The sequence below is a fragment of the Piliocolobus tephrosceles genome, chromosome 19 (assembly GCF_002776525.5).
Source record: "Piliocolobus tephrosceles isolate RC106 chromosome 19, ASM277652v3, whole genome shotgun sequence".
NCBI lineage: Eukaryota > Metazoa > Chordata > Mammalia > Primates > Cercopithecidae > Piliocolobus > Piliocolobus tephrosceles.
Genome location: NC_045452.1, coordinates 23735620 through 23752498, shown reverse-complemented (window position 1 = coordinate 23752498; position 16879 = coordinate 23735620). Strand labels below are relative to the sequence as shown.

The window sequence follows — 16879 nt, the reverse complement described above, 5'->3', positions numbered from 1 at the left end:
AGCCTCTGCCCCTGACTCCCTGTCCTCTATCTGTTCATCTCTGTGTGCATGTGCAGTGGCATGATCACAGCTCACTGCAGCCTCAACCTACCTCCCAAGCTCAAGTGATCCTCCCACCTTGGCCTCTCAAGTAGCTGGAACCACAGGTGCACACCACACAGACCAGCTAATTTTTGAATTTTTTTGTAGAGATGCAGTCTCCCTGTATTTTCCAGGCTGGTGGGAAACTCCTGGGCTCAAGCAACCTTCCTTTCTTGACCTCCCAAAGTTCTGGGATTACAGACGTGAACTGCTGTGCCAGTCTTTATCCTTTTCTTTCTTTTTGAGATGGAATTTTGCTCTTGCTGCCCAGGCTAGAATGCAGTGGTACCATCTTGGCTCACTACAACCTCCATCTCTTGGGTTCAAGTGGTTCTCTTGCCTTAGTCTCCCAAGTAACTGGGATTATAGGCACGTGCCACCACACTTGGATTAATTTTTGTATTTTTACTAGAGATGGGGTTTTGCCATGTTGGCCAGGCTGGTCTCGAACTCCTGACCTCAGGTGATCCACCTGCCTTGGCCTCCCAAAGTGCTGGGACTACTGGCATGAGCCAGCTACCATGCCCAGCCTGACTCTTCTAAACTTGAGAAGCACAAACCTGATCATATCACTATTTTCCTAACGCTCTTCACTGAATCCTACTGATACACTACAAGATCCCCAGCCTGGCATCCAAATCCTTCATGGTCCGAGCACTGCCCTTGTGCCCTGGCTCCCTCTAGGACCACTGAAGACTTATTCCCAAGAGCCACCCCAGGTGGGGCTCCTCCTTGGGAACATCCCTCTGCCCAGAAGGCTCATATCCTGCAGAGCTGGTGACCTCTATGCATTCTTCCATGCAAAGCCAAGACTCTTACTTCCCTGGAAAGCCTTTCTTGAAACCCTCCAAAAGGGGACCCACTCCCTCCCAACGAAAACATGTTCCTTCTGCTAAAGTCTAACATACTCACACTGAACTGTCATTCATTTGCTGACCTCTCTCTGCCTTTCTATTACAGCAGGAGCTTAATGAATGAAATAAATGATCATATTTCATTGACTCTAAGATGTCAGCAATTTTTAATCCCACCATTAATTTAAGTATCACTAAAGAAAAACACTACCACTTATCTACAATATGCCACTGTTTATAGGACACATCCTGAGTATAGTGATGTTACTGTGAAAACACGTGCATCTGAGAACTGATGAGCTAAAGCAAAGAGCCATCCTTACAGCTGTGGAAACAGGTAGAAGCTTGGTCTAGCCACTGTAAAAGAGCAGCGTTAAAAGGACTTCAGCTAGGGTGCAGAACTGGCAAATCAAGCTAAGGAGGAGAGGTAGCATGATATGCCTTGCAGCAAGCCAGGCAGCAGCAGCCGCCCCGTCACCTGTGATGTGTAGCTGGTGCAGCCGGTGATAGGCCAGAGCTGCATCCCGGGCGCTGGTCTTAGCTTCGTCTTCAAAGCCTGCCTCAGTGGCTGGCGTGGCCCGCCGGCACTGGAAGACTTTCTTGAGCAGCCAGCGCACCAGGCGTAGCTTCTGCAGGCTGTAGCGGATCACGTTCCAGGAGAGGCTGCAGGCCAGGTCCAGGCGGGAGGTGGGCAGTGCCCGGCCCAAAACTGCCAGGCAGGTTTGTAGGTTGGCGGCAGCAGCTGCAAAATCTCCCTACAAAGTATCAGGAGGTGTTAACGGTCACTGGCCTTGCTCTGGCTTTTTGTTTTGATATAGACTTCTACTCCCCTCACCCCCCATTATCAGAGGAATTAGTGCATACTCATAAAAACAAGGGAAACTTCAGAAAGCTACAAGAAAGTAAAATAAAACCACCTATAATCTCATTCCTCAGGAAGAAGCCCTGCTGACATTCTGAGGTATTTCCTTCCAGACTTTTTACTCGATTGAGATTGTACTGTGTTCTTTCTTTGAGCAAATGCTGGTCAGAGTTCCCTCAGAGTAGCACTTTTTTTTTTTTTTTTTTTCTTGTATTTTAGTAGAGACGGGGTTTCACCATGTTGGTCAGGCTGGTCTCGGACTCCTGACCTCAAGTGATCTACCTGCCTTAGCCTTCCAAAGTGTTGGGATTACGGGTGTGAGCCACCGCGCCAGGCCAGCAGTATCTTTTAGACATAAGACGGGTGACACAGATTTAGATGAACTTTAGGCTTTCAGGGTCTCAAAGTGCGGCCCCCGGAGGCCAACAGCATCAGTTCTTAGGAGCTTGTTAGAAATGCGAGCACTTGGACCTTACCCCAGGGCTACTGAATCAGAACCTCAGGTGTTGCAACCCTCTAGGTGATTCTCATGCCAAGTCTGCTAAAGTGTTTTTCTTTTCATTTTTAGAGATGGGGGTTTTGCTGTGTTGCCCGGGCTGGTCTTAAACTCCTGGGCTCAAGCAATACCCACACCTCAGCCTCCCGAGTAGCTAGAATTTACAGGTGTGAGCCACAGTAGCCAGCTTCATGCCTGCTGAAATTTGAGAACCATGGTTTCAGGCAAACTCACAGCTAAACTACCTTACTCTAGGATTCAGATGAACTAATCTTTGTCAACCTGAGAGTGTCTAATGGAGAGTCTAGGCACTGTACTGAAGAACGCTCGCTTTCTCTCTGTCACTGCTGGAGACTATAAGACAGGCTAAGACAGGCTATACAGTCTTGGGAAATTAAATTCTCCTATTTTCCTCTATTGGGCAGCTGATACACTACCTGTGCTTTGTTTCCCACATCATTACAGGACTGGACAAGGGAAAAGAAAAGATGTCCTCAGAGCAACAGTCTCTAAGGTGGCTCTATCTTTTCAGTCAGAAGTACCTGCAACTTGAAGATTCCAAAGGAGGCAGGTGTTCCCTGGCTCCTCCCCTGCCTTTCCCTTAAAGGTACGCTATTCCCAAGCCCCAATCTTTGGCTCTCACCCTTCCTGACTCCCCAGTCCAATTCTCCCTAAGAACCCTCTCCTGACAGACAAGCTTCCCAAACACTCTGGCCCCGCCCCTCCTCCGTCCCCATGGCCTGCCTCCCAATCACTGCTCACTCTACAGAGGCCTCTTCCAGCTTTTCCAGGCAACATGGCCTAGATGGAGTCCACTCCATTTTGGAGCTTCTCTTATCCTTGAGTCAATGTCACTATCACTTCCCTTCCAAATACTACATTTCAAATATTTATTCAGTTGAAACCTTTCCTTTTAATTCCAGGTCCTTGCCATCATCTCTTACTCAGCCTCTTTCATAGAGCCCCCTGACTCAGCCAGGCGTGGTGGCTCATGCCTATAATCCCAACATTTTGGGAGGTCAAGGTGAGAGGATCACTTGAGCCTAGGAGTTTGGGACCAGCCAGACAACATAGTGAGACCTTGTCTCTACTTAAAAAAGAGCACCCTAACTTGTTTCCATGTTCCATGCATTTCACATCTCCCTTCTACCTACCCTTCACTGCCACCAGAATGATGCTTATAAAACACACACCTGAACCTGCCTCTAGGATATACATCTTGGGATGTTATGCTCAGGGAACAGGCCTCTTAAAATCACATCTATATTCTGAGACCCATAGCCCCAGCAAGGCTGACAGAGCCAGGATGGCCAATCAGATTCTCACTAACGGCTCTGCAGCTTGCAGAGGTGGGGAGGGCATGCCCATGGCTCACTGCTGCTGAGGAGTGTTCTGGTTCTTGTTCCTCTTGAAATGCGGATGTTTAACTCTTCCTCAATGCTGTGAGTTGCCCCAGAATTTTTTCCATAAACTCCCTGTTGATTTCGAATGAAAACTTTCAGCTAGTTTTCCTGCTCAAAAACCTTCCCTGGTTCTATAGAGAACTGGGAATAAAGCCCCAAATCAGTTCCCAGTGAAAGCCCTCTCCATTTTGGGCCTAGACACACTACCAGCCTTTGCCTTCAACTCTCTGTGACACACCCTACACTCAACACACCCTGGAACCTGCCAGTCACCAAATAGCCTGTCTATTCATGCCTTTGGGTGGGTCCTTCTGCCACCTCTGCCCTTCCTTCCTGCTCTTGGCAGCCCCACTCAAGCCGGGAACCCCTCCCTCAGAACCCAACTTTATTATTCCTCTGGCATACCAGAGACATAGATCATCTCATGCCCCTGGAATTGATTATCTATGCAGAGGCACCCTCTCCACTGCCCTGTGACTGTTCGGCAGCAGGGTCCCTTTTTCCTTTCAGTTACCACAAGCATCTATCATAGGACTTTCTTCGACATGAGTTGCTGAATTATTGGTCAAGTCTAGGGGAGGATGGGGAAGGGCGGACACAGAACTCACTCTGGCGAGATCCAGGTCTGCCTGTTTCCGGTGCCTCCAGAAGGTGACCGAGGAGCGGGAGTGTGGCCGGATCACTGGCTCCCCATGGACCAGCAGCTTCACAAAGACGCTCAGGACAATCACACCATTTACCAGCCATAAGAGAAGAGTAGGCATCATCCAGTCAAACCAGCCCCCAGAACCTAAGAAGGAGTGTCTCAGCAGAGCCTGCCAGGAAAGGCCTTGCGGAGCAGCCAGGCACCTGACAGACCCCAGCACTATCACAGGAAAGAGTCTTCTACCGCATTTTCAGAAGAAACGGTGAATAATTCTATAATCTAAACGGGGCTAATGACTGTAGCCCTTGTCATTATGGAGCTGAGTGCTACAAAAATCTGTTAGCTTGAAAGGGTTAAGGCATTGGTTTTGCAACCTCAGGTAAAAAACACCATATCCTCCTTCGAATAGGTACCACCCCTCCACACCAGGGTATTTAGAGTAGTGTGGGTCCCTGATTTGTTTTGCTCATTCTGACTGAACGTGGGCTTGCCTTGTTACTTCCAAAACGGAACTTATGCCAGTCCCTATCAGAAGCAAGGAGGTGGGGGCCCACTATAAAACCCCTTTGGGACCTGGTAGCCAAGCCAAGAAGTTTGTACACAGGGTCCTTCTCCTGCCATAGTGGTCCAGCCATGCCCAGGTGGTGCAAGGGGCCGCCACCTACCTGACTCAAATGACAGGACACTGCGGCCAGAGCCTGAGTGTGGGTGCTGGTCAGAGTCGTGAGCCCCTCCCCACTGCAGCAGGGAAGTCAGGGGGTTAAAGGAGAGACACAGGAAGGTGAGGACACACAGAAGAATCCGTGAGCGGTCTACCATGCCCAGTGCCACAGGAGGAGAGTCGGGCTCATCTTTGACCTTCAAAATAAGGCCTCGAGGTTGGAATAAATACGGCATAGGTTTTTACAGCACTTTATAAATACATATATATATATTGCAAAATGGTTATGAGGTTTAAATTCAAGTCTATTAACTCAGGACTAAGGCCAGATGGGAACTGAAAGGCCTATAATTCACTAACTGCTGCTCAAACACTGGCACATTCACCTGCTTGCTAACTGAGAAAAGTACATGTGCCAAAGAACAAAGGTAGAAGAGATTTTCTTTTAAAATAGAGCTCTACCACAAAAGAGAACACACTGTATGATTCTGTTTCTGTATAATTCCAGAACAGGCAAAACGAATCTAAAGGAACAGGAAACCGATGAATCAGTTATTGTCTGAGGCTGGAGAGGGGTGTGGGAAACTACCTGCAAAGGTATACAAAAGAGCTTTTTGGGGTGATGGAAATGTTCTATATCTTGATTATAGTGACAGTTACATAGCACTGTACATTATATTAAAACTCTTGGTACTGTACATTTAAAGTAGGTATATTTTATTGCATTTAAATTATACCTCAATAAAGTTGATCAAAGACCATATTTAGTGTGAATCTATCTAAAGGATATTTTACCTGTTCTAAAACAGTACCATTGTCTATACCCACCCCACTCTCCATTTTATAGCAGGAGGGCTGGAGCCAGATCTCCCCTGCGCCCCAATGTGTATATAGCATGTCATTTCTTTTCAATATTTTAAAACCATTTTTCTTCTGATGACTCAGAAGCTAATTCAATTTATATGTCAAACAGCCTGTTGTTGCCAAACAGAATCACATTTATAAGAATATTTCAAAAACAGAGCATCCTTAGTAAAATTAAGTATGTGATACAATAAACAGCTTAGTCAAAAACAAACACTAGAAGGGAACTTTGTGCTTACAGAGTCAGAAACTGCCAAAGTCAAAATACAGTACAGAACCCAGTGGTCTCTACAGGTTCCCAGGAAGGTCATTAGGCTCAGAGCCTCTCTTAAGTAATTCCATTAAACTACCATTGCCAGGGGCTTTCTTTGACGATTAAAGGCCCATAGGTAAAATGTTATCTGTTAGACTGCAAATTGTAATCATTTCTGAAAAGAGGACCCAGAGGCAGCCTCATCCTAAACGAATTGATCAGCCTCACAAAGTGGTCTTGCCAGGCCCATTAAAGGCAGAGTGAAGCAATGAGGTGCCTTCAGCAGCTCCCAACGCTCCCACAACAGCTACTCTGCATTCTTGTTCTGGATCTGGCACTCATTACTCTCTGACTGGGCCTATCAGCAAGGACCAGTTAAACCTGAGGGACTGTTTCCCCCCAGAGTCAGTTTTCTCTCTCTTTATTCTCCAGGACCTGGTTAATTTCACAGAATTCCTGTTTCTCTCCACGCTAGGCCCCTGAACAAGCAGCCTGGCCTCATAACTGTGACCTCCCAGCTACTTTCTTAGGGGAAATGAGAAAGGTTCCAAGGATCAGGAGATTTCAAAAGTCTGTACCTTTGCATCATCCAACAGAGGGCTTCCTGGCTCAGAGTCAATGGAGTAGGGAGAGAAGCCAGCCTGGGACCCTGAGTCAGAGGCTGGGGGGGACATCAGAAGGACATTCTGATTAAAGTCCTCGATCTTCAGGTCCACCTCAGTGTCCACCAGACTGCCTAGGTCGATGCCCTTTAGAAGCTCTGCAAAGAAAACCCCACCTGGTGAAAATGATCTGCTTTTACAAAGCCCCACCCAGGCCGGGCTGACAACCCTGTTCTCAGCACACTTACTGTTCTTTTGATTTGCCAGCTTCAGCACCATGTTCTCCTGGCGCAGTTTATGATTGACCTGCTGCAAGTATTTGATGTAATCAATGGCCTTCCTCAGAACGCCAGACTTGTGCATCTGGGTAGGAAGATACGTGAAAACACAGTGAGATCAGTGCAGGCTACAGGGTGAAAAGAGCAGAGCCCCAGCACTTGGGATGAGAGCATGGCTCTGTGAGGGGAGAAACCAAGTTCAGATGCTGGCCCTCCCAATGATTAGCTGTGCCACTCGGAAGAAGTTACTCCATACCTCTGAACCTCACTTTCCACCTCATTAACACAGAGATAATGAGAGTCTGTGAATCACAGGCTTGCAGCCTGGCTAAATCAGATAATGAGTGTAAAGAGCTTAGCCCCGAGCCTGGCAAATAGTTGACACTCAATAAATATTAGCTATTGTTCCTACTTCTTATAATAATCCTAGCATCAAAACAAACTTTAAGGAAAACAAATGACAAAACACCACAGCATTGTTGGACAGCTATCTTTTTTTTTTTTTTTTTTTCCAAGACAGAGTTTCGCTCTTGTTGCCCAGGCTGGAGTACAATGGCACCATCTTGGCTCACTGCAACCTCCGCCTCCCAGGTTCAAGCAATTCTCCTGCCTCAGCCTCCTGAGTAGCTGGGATTACAGGTGCCCGCCACCACACCTGGCTAATTTTTTGTATTTTTAGTAGAGATGGGGTTTCACAATGTTGGCCAGGCTGGTCTTGAACTCCTGGCCTCGTGATCCACCCGCCTCGGCTTCCCAAAGCGCTGGGATTACAGGCGTGAGCCACAGCACCTGGCCTGCACAGTTATCTCAAGGCATAGATTTTTACTTAGGATGTACACCTTTCAGATTTGTAGGCAACAAGGAAAATAATGAAATTTTCTTTCAAAATAGGGTTTAAACATAGATAGGTTTTAAAAATAAAATCTCCTGCTTTCCAGAAGACACATTCAGTGAAACACCAGAAACATTTGGAAAATCAATTTCCTCTATTTGTTGCTGGTCAAAGACTCAACCTCTTTTTTCTTTCTTTTCCCTAAAAGGTAACCCCTAAACACAGCTAAAACGATGCCATCAGCTGACTCCAAGGCACACACAGTCCTGTATCTGGAACTACTGAGTGGCAGGCGTCTTTCTCTGCCTCTGACAGTGGAGTCCCCCATCACTGCAGAGAACAGCCGAAGGAGTCAAAGGTCTCAGTGGGTCACTGCCTCATCAACCCTCACCAGTACCCTTATGTTTTTTAATATTTTATAATCTTGACACAATACCAAGATGCTTTAATAAAAAAGTACCTCTAACTCGGTCTTATATTCACTTACCTTGAGTCTGGGACTTCTCTAAGCTCCTGAAGCGAAAACAGGTAGAGGGGACATGGTGGAACATAAAACACGATTTTGCTTGGTACCCACCTTGGCGTCTGTCCCCATGACCAGGTCTTTCAATTCGATGATTTTGTCATTGATGGAGGAGCGATATCGTTTCTCAATGATATTGTGGGTTGTCCGCCTTTCTCCTTCTTTGGGGGGCTCAAGCTGCTTGACTCCCCCAGGTACCTGCTTAATGGGCACTTTCTCTTGCCCCATCATTACAGGCATTGTGGTCAGAATGGTCCCACTGCTGCCCACCAGGGTCTAGAATAGGCACAGGTATAGAGCACAATGAACCCTTTGTTAGTCTGCATAAAGCAACCTCAACACAGACCTGCCTACCCTGGCCAAGTGTTGCCAGACCTGGCAGTACTTCATGAGGTCTGAGACTCTTCCTGAGTTAATCAAATCAGGCCACAAGAAGCCTCAGGAGCCACGGCACCTTGGTTACTACCTACCTTCAGAATCAACACTGATAAACTACACAAGAGGATTAACATGGCTAAATATGTTTTAAGTTTTGATCTACGTATGCCAGAAACAAGTCATATGATTTCTGCTCTGCTGTCAAACTGTTAACCACTTCTAAACTTGTACATGGTGAACCACAAGTTGGTACCGGAGAAAACTTTCTCCTAGTGGATGACACATTTTTTCCTCTCAAATGACAATTAAGCAAATTACTGCATTTCTTTATACAATTTTGCCATCAAAAAGCTTAAGGGCAGAAGTGACACTCTCAGAGCCATTTGATGAAGTAAATAGGCCAACCATGGAGGTCCCCCCTTTTATTCTTCATCTCTGTTTTCTCCTCTTATTTTTCCTAACTTTACTTTCTTTCCTTTTTTTTTTGAGACGGAGTTTTGCTCTCGTTGCTCAGGCTAGAATGCAATGGCGCGATCTCGGCTCACCGCAAACTCCGCCTCCCGGGGTTCAAGCGATTCTGCTGCTTCAGCCTCCAGAGTAGCTGGGATTACAGGTATGCGCCACCATGCCTGGCTCATTTTCATATTTTCATTAGAGATGGAGTTTCATCATGTTGACCAGGCTGGTCTCGAACCACTGACCTCAGGTGATCTGCCTGCCTCAGCCTCCCAAAGTGCTGGCATTACAGGCATGAACCACTGGGTCCAGACCAATTTTAGTTTATTTTCTTGAATGATGGCCTCAATATCTAATCGGCCAATAAATAAATTAAAAGGTGCCCAATTTCATTAGTTGCCAATAAGTACGTCATGCACAATAAATACCACACATCTTAAGTTTATAGCTTGATGAATTTTACATATGTACACAATGTATATAACCACCCAGACCAAGATATAGCCCATTTCTACCAGCTCAGCTCAGAAGGTTCCTGCATGCCCCTCCCCTCCTTGGCACCACTGCTCTGACTTCTAGCACCATAGCTTCATTTTGTCTCTTTTTGAAGTTTATATAAATGGAATCATTAGCATGAACTCTTTTGTGATGGGCTCCTTTGGCTTGACACACTATTTCTGAGGGACAGCCCCATGTTGTTTCATGCATCGGTAGCTTTTTTTTTTGAGAAGTCAGTCTCGTTCTGTCATCCAGGCTGGAGTGCAGTAGTGCGATCTCGGTTCTCTGCACCCTCTACCTCTCAGGTTCAAGCAATTCTCCTGCCTCAGCCTCCTGAGTAGTTGGGATTACAGGCACGTGCCACCATACCTGGCTAATTTTTATATTTTTAGTAGAGATGGGGTTTCACCATGTTGGCCAGGCTGGTCTCAAACTCCTGACCTCAGGTGATCCACCCCCTTTGGCCTCCCAAAGTGCTGAGATTACAGGCGTGAGCCACCGTGCCTGTCAGCCGTTCTTTTTTTTTAACTGCTAGGCACAATTTCATTGTATGAATATATCACAATGTGCTTATTCTCCTGTGGATGGACATTTGAGTTGCTTCCAGTTCTTGGCTTTTATGAATAAAGCTAGTGCTTCCAAATTTTAATCACCATTTACTTTATCAGATTCTCATGCTATAGGATGCTGAAAGTGGCTAAGAACCTACAACTGAAGGATGGGGTTGTGAGGGACCTTCCATGTCCCTCACCTTGGAGCCCTTCCCTGCCTGGTGGCCCTAGGGTCCTTAGCAGGACCTAAGAGGTAAATGGTCCTGTGTGGAGCTATTAGCCAAGAATAGAGGGTCCTTCTGCTATTCTTTTCTTCTTCCTTGTAGACCCCAGTCTCCCACATCTAACACAACTTGGTAATACTTTCTCGAGCGAAAAAAACGACTAAGAGGAATGACATTTACAATTTGACTGATTCGTGCTATAGACCCTCCCATACCTACTCAGCATATAGATTTAACATCTCTGAAGACTAACACCTCCAGGAATAAAGGGGGAAGGTGGGGAAGAAGGCAGCTCTTACTGGTACTTGAAGGGCAGCCGTCTGGATAGGGGTGGTGAGGGCGGTGAGGGCTGGGTTCTGGACCGCAGCCATAACAGGGCTGCCATCTGTCTTCAGCGTGGTCAAAACAAGGGAATCTGTCTTGATGATCTGAGGCTGGACCAGGACCTGGATGAAGAAGGAAGAAAAGGAAAAGAGTGATAGCATTATCCTTCTGTTATGAATTCCTTTCTTACTGCATAGACCTTCCAAGAGAGAATGAGAAATGATATAATTTTGTTGAAATTGAGAATAAAAAAACAAACAGGAAATCTCATAGAGGCCATTTCGAAAGCCGGCTATTTTGTACAGCCTGAATACTGGGTTCAGGTGGAGAAAGAGGGGCTAGCTAAAGAGGGTACTGGCTTCTTTTTTTTTTTTTTTTTTTTTTTTTTTGCTGAGACAGGGTTGCTCTCTGTTGCCCAGGCTGGAGTGCAATGGCACAATCTCAGCTCACTGCAGCCTCGACCTCCCGGGCTCAAGCGATCCTGCTGCCTCAGCCTCCTGAGTAGCTGGGACTGCAGGTGTGTGCCACCATGCCTGGCTAATTTTTTGTATTTTTTGAGGAGACAGGGTTTCACCATGTTGCCCAGGCTGGTCCTGAACTCCTGGGCTCAAGAAATCCACCTGCCTCGGCCTCCCAAAGAGTTGAGATGACAGGCGTAAGCCACGGTGCCCAGCCAGGTCATGGGTTTCAAGGCTGAAAGACTTTCAGGAGGGGGGTGCCAGTGGCCCAGCAGGAGCAGGAAGCAGGAGCAGAGCAGAGATGCGTAGAGTGGACGGCAGAGAGGAGAGGAAAGACTCAGGAAAGCCAGACACATGGCTGAGAAGCAAAATTAATAAACCTGATTTTTTTTTTTAAGATAAATTACTGTGTTAGTAAGAAAATACAGGCCAAGTGCGGTGGCTCATGCCTGTAATCCCAGCACTTTGGGAGACTGAGGCAGGTGGATCACAAGGTCAGGAGTTCGAGACCAGCCTGACCAACATGGTGAAACCCTGTCTCTACTAAAAATACAAAAATTAGCTGGGTGTGGTGGTGCACGCCTGTAATCCCAGCTAGTCAGGAGGCTGAGGCAGGAGAATCACTTGAACCCAGGAGGCAGACGTTGCACAGTGAGCTGAGATCATGCCACTGCACTCCAGCCTAGGCGACAGAGCAAGACTCTGTCTGAAAGGAAAAAAGAAAAAAAGAAAATATAGTCCACGATGATGTATGACATAAAGACATTTTTTTGTGATTATACAAATAATACATGTCCCCCAGCTGGGTGCAGTGGCTCACGCCTGTAGTCCTAGCACTTTGGGAGGCCGAGATGGGTGCATTGCTTGAGGCCAGGAGTTGAAAACCAGCCTGGCCAACCTGGAGAAACCCCGTCTCTACTAAAAATGCAAAAAATTAGCCAGGCGTGGTGGCAGGCGCTTGTAATCCTAGCTACTTGGGAGGCTGAGGCAGGAGGACTGAGGCAGGAGAATCGCTTGAACCTGGTAGGCGGGGGTTGCAAGGAGCCAAGATCGCGCCACTGCACTCCAACCTGGGCAACAAGAGCAAAACTCTGTCTCAAAAAAAAAAAATAACTAAAAAAAAAAATACATAAAAAATAAAACATGCCCCCCAACCCAAAAGTAATATATGTTCAGCACCCACAGCAGAAAATATGGAAAACAGAAAACTATGAAAGCCAGGCGTGGCGGCTCACGTCTGTAATCCCAGAGCTTTGGGAGGCTGAGGCGGGTGGATCACGATGTCAGGAGTTCAAGACTAGCCTGGCCAACATAGTGAAACCCCGTCTCTACTAAAAATATAAAAATTAGCCGGGTGTGGTGGCATATGCCTGTAGTCCCAGCTACTCGGGAAGCTGAGGCAGGAGAACTGCTTGAACCTGGAAGGTGGAGGTTGCAGCAAGCTGAGACCATGCCACTCCATTCCAGCTTGGGCAACAGAATGAGACTCCGTCTCAAAAAAAAAAAACAAAAACAAAACAAACAATGAAAACAGAAAACTATGAAAAAGAAAATTATCTGGGAGATACCAATTTGGCACATTTCTTTCCAGTTTTACGCCCATTACATGTGTACATAAAGTGACAGCACCAGCCTTTCCTGAGTGCCAGTGACTATCTACAGATATGGGCTCAGCCAGGTCTCTATACACTGCTCACAGGTGCATCCTGGTGCCCTACAAGCTGCTTTGGGTACACTCTGGTTGGTCCTTCTTAGTATGTAGACCACATCTTCAACCAAGGACCAGTTAACAGCCCCATCCAGTGCCTCCTTGAATCCTTTCCAGCCACTTACCGGGACCTGCTGCACCTGTGGTGCGGCAACTGTCTGCACCGTGGCTGGGGCAAGGGTCTGCAGCGTGCCATTGGCTGTTTGTGTCAGCACCCGCTGGGCCTGTACTGTCTGCACCTGCTGCTGAATGGTGACCGGCTGTACCTGGGAGGATGTCACCAGGCTTTGGACTTGAGGCTGAAGGACTTGGGAGAAGAGGAGAAAAAAGGCACAGAGATGAGGAATGCATTCTGTCAAGTATCTCATAATGATTCCAACTCCCCACCTGCTGCTGAAGACGATGTGCACAGCCATTTACAAGCTGGTTTAGACAACCAGAACATCCCATAAGGGCTGCATCAATTTCTGAGGGAACGAGTACAAATTGTTTTATTACTCTGGGTGCCAGGGTGGAGGAAAGGGAAGCTAGTCAGCAAATGACTGCACCCAGCAAGGGAGTTAACAGATGTGGAGAATCAACAACTCCCTGGGGCTTCGTTTCCTTCCATCCTTTCTGGACGGTAAGTGTACTTTGGGAGGGCTGTCTCAGCTTTTTGCCTTTACATTCCTCTACCCGTCCCAATTCTTGAACTCCACTGTAGAACTGTAAGATTCTTTGAAATTCAGAGCAATACTAATCTCACCCAAGGCGAGCCAGAGGAAAATATGATGAAAAGGCACTGGGATGCAGCACATCACAGAAAGAACAAGCCCCTTTCAGCCATCCATTCCCTCAACACATATTGAGGGCCCAGCATGAGGCTCGCTACTTGAAGCTGCTGCACCTACATTAAAAGTCATATTCATCGCCATAGTGGATGCTCAGATGTTTGCTGAATGAATAGTTCTCAACTGTGGCGGCTGAGATCTGGCTGCCACCTAGCCAATTTCAAGCCTTATTCAAGTCTCCACCACTAGTTATCAGGAAACCCCTGTGTCTACTATGCTTGCTGTATTTTTTTTTTTTTTTTTTTTTTGAGACAGAGTTTCGTTCTGTCACCCAGGCTGGAGTGCAGTGGCACAATCTTGGCTCACTGAAGCTCCGCCTCCTGGGTTCACGCCATTCTTATGCCTGAGCCTCCCAAGTAGCTGGGACTACAGGTGCCCGCCACCACGCCTGGCTCATTTTTTCTATTTTTTAGTAAAGAAGGGGTTTCACCAAGTTATCCAGGATGGTCTTGATCTCCTGACCTTGTGTTCCGCCTGCCTTGGCCTCCCAAAGTGCTGGGATTACAGGTGTGAGCCACCGCGCCCGGCCGCTTGCTGGATTTTTTAACCAAGTATTTTTGATGTAGGCACAATAGATATTAAGGTATTTGAAGCTGCAGAATGTGACATGCTCCTGTACCAGTTCCTATTGACAGTTACCAGAAATTCATTCAGACAGGACCATATTGATATACCTGCCATTCCTGAAGAGGACAGAAATATTTACAGTGTCTGCAAACTGGCATATAAACTTTGGGACCAACCAACCACTACCATTCTGACTTCTGAATCACCTTGAAAGCTAGTAGCTGCATTCTGGTATATCAAAGGCTGCTGGATGATCCTTGTCTGCGGAGCGGTGCTGAATGTTGGGGTGATCATTACCGTCTGTTGTTGCAGCTGAGCTTGAGGTTGAGGCTGGGGCTGGGGGCGGGGCTGAAGAATAGGAGTTGCCCTGGGTGTGGTGGGAACTGGGGTGGGAGAAACCTTGACCTGCAGGGTTGGAGCCTGTGGGGAGGCCGTCGAGGGAGAGAAGGAAGGTAATGGGACCTGGGTGAATGACCGTTGCATTGAAGGGTCCACAGCTCCGCTGCTGCTGCCCCTGCCATTGCTGCTACTGCTGCTGCCGCTGCTGCCGCTGCTGCCACCACCACTGCCAGGAAAGGAGCTACACAGCTGCTCTGAAAACAAGTCAGGGAACTCTCCCACTTGATTACTGACGAATTGCAGCATCTCTGTGAACAAAAGAAAAGGAGTAATTTTATTGCTATCCAAAAAGTTATCTTTCAAACTTGCTTAAGAAACTAACGCATGAAAACCCAATGGCCTTCCTAAGACCGTGGCAGAAATGGGTCAGGAAACCCTTACCTCTTTCTTGTGGGGATCATCTGGGACAAGATGGCTGACCAAGGTCCCAGGACAACAGGACAGGACTTTATCTGTTTGATGTTCTTTTCCCTCCTCACTCTCACCTCCAGGCCCTTTCTCTCATTTTCTTTTTTTTTTTTTTTTGAGATGGAATCTTTCTCTGTTGTCCAGGCTGGAGTGCAATGGTGCGATCTCGGCTCACTGCAACCTCTGCCTCCCGGGTTCAAGTGATTCTCCTGCCTCAGCCTCCAAAGTAGCTGGGACTACAGGCGCACGCTACCATGCCTGGCTACTTTTTGTATTTTTAGTAGAGACAGGGTTTCACCATATTGATCAGGCAGATCTCAAACTCCTGACCTTAGGTGATCCACCCACCTCAGCCTCCCAAAGTGCTGGGATTACAGGTGTGAGCCACCACACCCAGCCTCTCTCATTTTCCTGACTGTTTTGATCAATCATAAAAAGAACTACCTTTGTACTAGGTGGGTGCTGTTTTGTGAAGTACCAAGGGTCCTTTTTTACAGCTGGAGACGCTGAGGCAGCGAGTAGGGAGTCACTGTCCTAAGGCTGTGAGTATAGCGGCCTTGGCTTGTGAGGCCACCTCCAGTCCTAGCACTGCAGACTCTAACTTGCTCTAACCCCTTTCCTCCTCACCACAGGCAGGCTCTGGGCCTCCTCTCCAAGCTGAGTAAAGCCATGGGCACTGTTGGTATTCTCGGAAACACTCAGGGACAACCAAGTTGATGGCCCCTAGTCATGGAACTTCAGGGATGCAAAGAATGGAAAGACCATATATGAAATCCAGGAGAGGAAAGTAACTTGGCCAAGGTCCCACAGCTTGTTAGAGTACAGCCAGGATTAGAACCAGTTCTCTGCCTCCCAGCTTTGTGTTCTTCTACCACAACGCAGTGCAGGTGTGTTGACAGGTCAGGACACAGCAAGCCGGCCCCGCCCTGGACTCTGTGCTTCCCAGGGCCCATGCTGGCCCTTGTCTGGTTGTGCCCCTTTTCTCTGGGCAAGGGGTCTTGGGTCCAAAGGGATGTGTCCACCTGGAGACCACACTCCCCTTTCTAGATCATGTTCCGAGTAGCTGGGACCCTTAAATTCCCAGCCCAAAGGGTCTCAAGCCTGCTTCCAGGGCCTCTTCTCTGGCCAGTCTTCCCACAGGCTTTCCAAAACCTAACTTAACTCACAACTACCCCCTCATCTCTCATGACTCCCTTCTTTTCATATGACTGCTCCCTATAGGAGTCAGGGGCCTCAGCTTTGCCCCAGATAGTTTCAGATCTATAATTTTCTACATCGTCCACATTCTTTTCTCTTTCTAATACACTCCCAAGAAGCTACTGCTTGTTCTTGAACTATGGCCCCTGCTTTCCAAACCCTCAAGGCCATATGATGCTCTGATTTAGACACCAAAACAACAAAAAACACCACACCACCACTATAAAAAAAAAAAAAAAAAAAAAAAAAAGGCACCATCTCCATTCCCCCAAACCACCACCAGGATGTTCTTCTCAGGTCTCCGATGCTGTGTGTGTGAGTGTGTATTTTTTTGGTGTTGGGGGGGCGGGGGGAGGCGCTGGAGCCTGGGATATGTTTGTATATCTGACAAACAGAAAGCTGCTGAGGCCAGGTATGGTGGCTCATGCCTGTAATCTCAGTGCATTGTGAAGCCAAGGTGGGAGGGTCACTCGAGGTTAGGAGTTTGAGACCAGCCTGGGCAACACAGTGAGAGACTGTCTGTCTG

At 47.4% G+C, this 16879-nt stretch overlaps 2 protein-coding genes across 7 annotated transcripts in view; both read right to left on the bottom strand.

The window, feature by feature from the left end:
- The window catches only part of SEPTIN3 (septin 3), a 429247-nt gene that overhangs the window by 123908 nt on the left and 288460 nt on the right, over positions 1–16879 (bottom strand). The window lies entirely within an intron of this gene.
- The window catches only part of SREBF2 (sterol regulatory element binding transcription factor 2), a 75772-nt gene that overhangs the window by 24759 nt on the left and 34134 nt on the right, over positions 1–16879 (bottom strand). The window contains exons 2-10 of the mRNA XM_023221866.2: positions 14556–14996; positions 13078–13259; positions 10762–10908; positions 8410–8631; positions 6971–7085; positions 6699–6880; positions 5008–5200; positions 4305–4486; positions 1414–1690 (exon numbers count right to left, since the gene is read on the bottom strand). Coding sequence (XP_023077634.1) covers positions 1414–1690; positions 4305–4486; positions 5008–5200; positions 6699–6880; positions 6971–7085; positions 8410–8631; positions 10762–10908; positions 13078–13259; positions 14556–14996 — 1941 coding nt within the window. The remainder of the gene's footprint in view (positions 1–1413; positions 1691–4304; positions 4487–5007; positions 5201–6698; positions 6881–6970; positions 7086–8409; positions 8632–10761; positions 10909–13077; positions 13260–14555; positions 14997–16879) is intronic.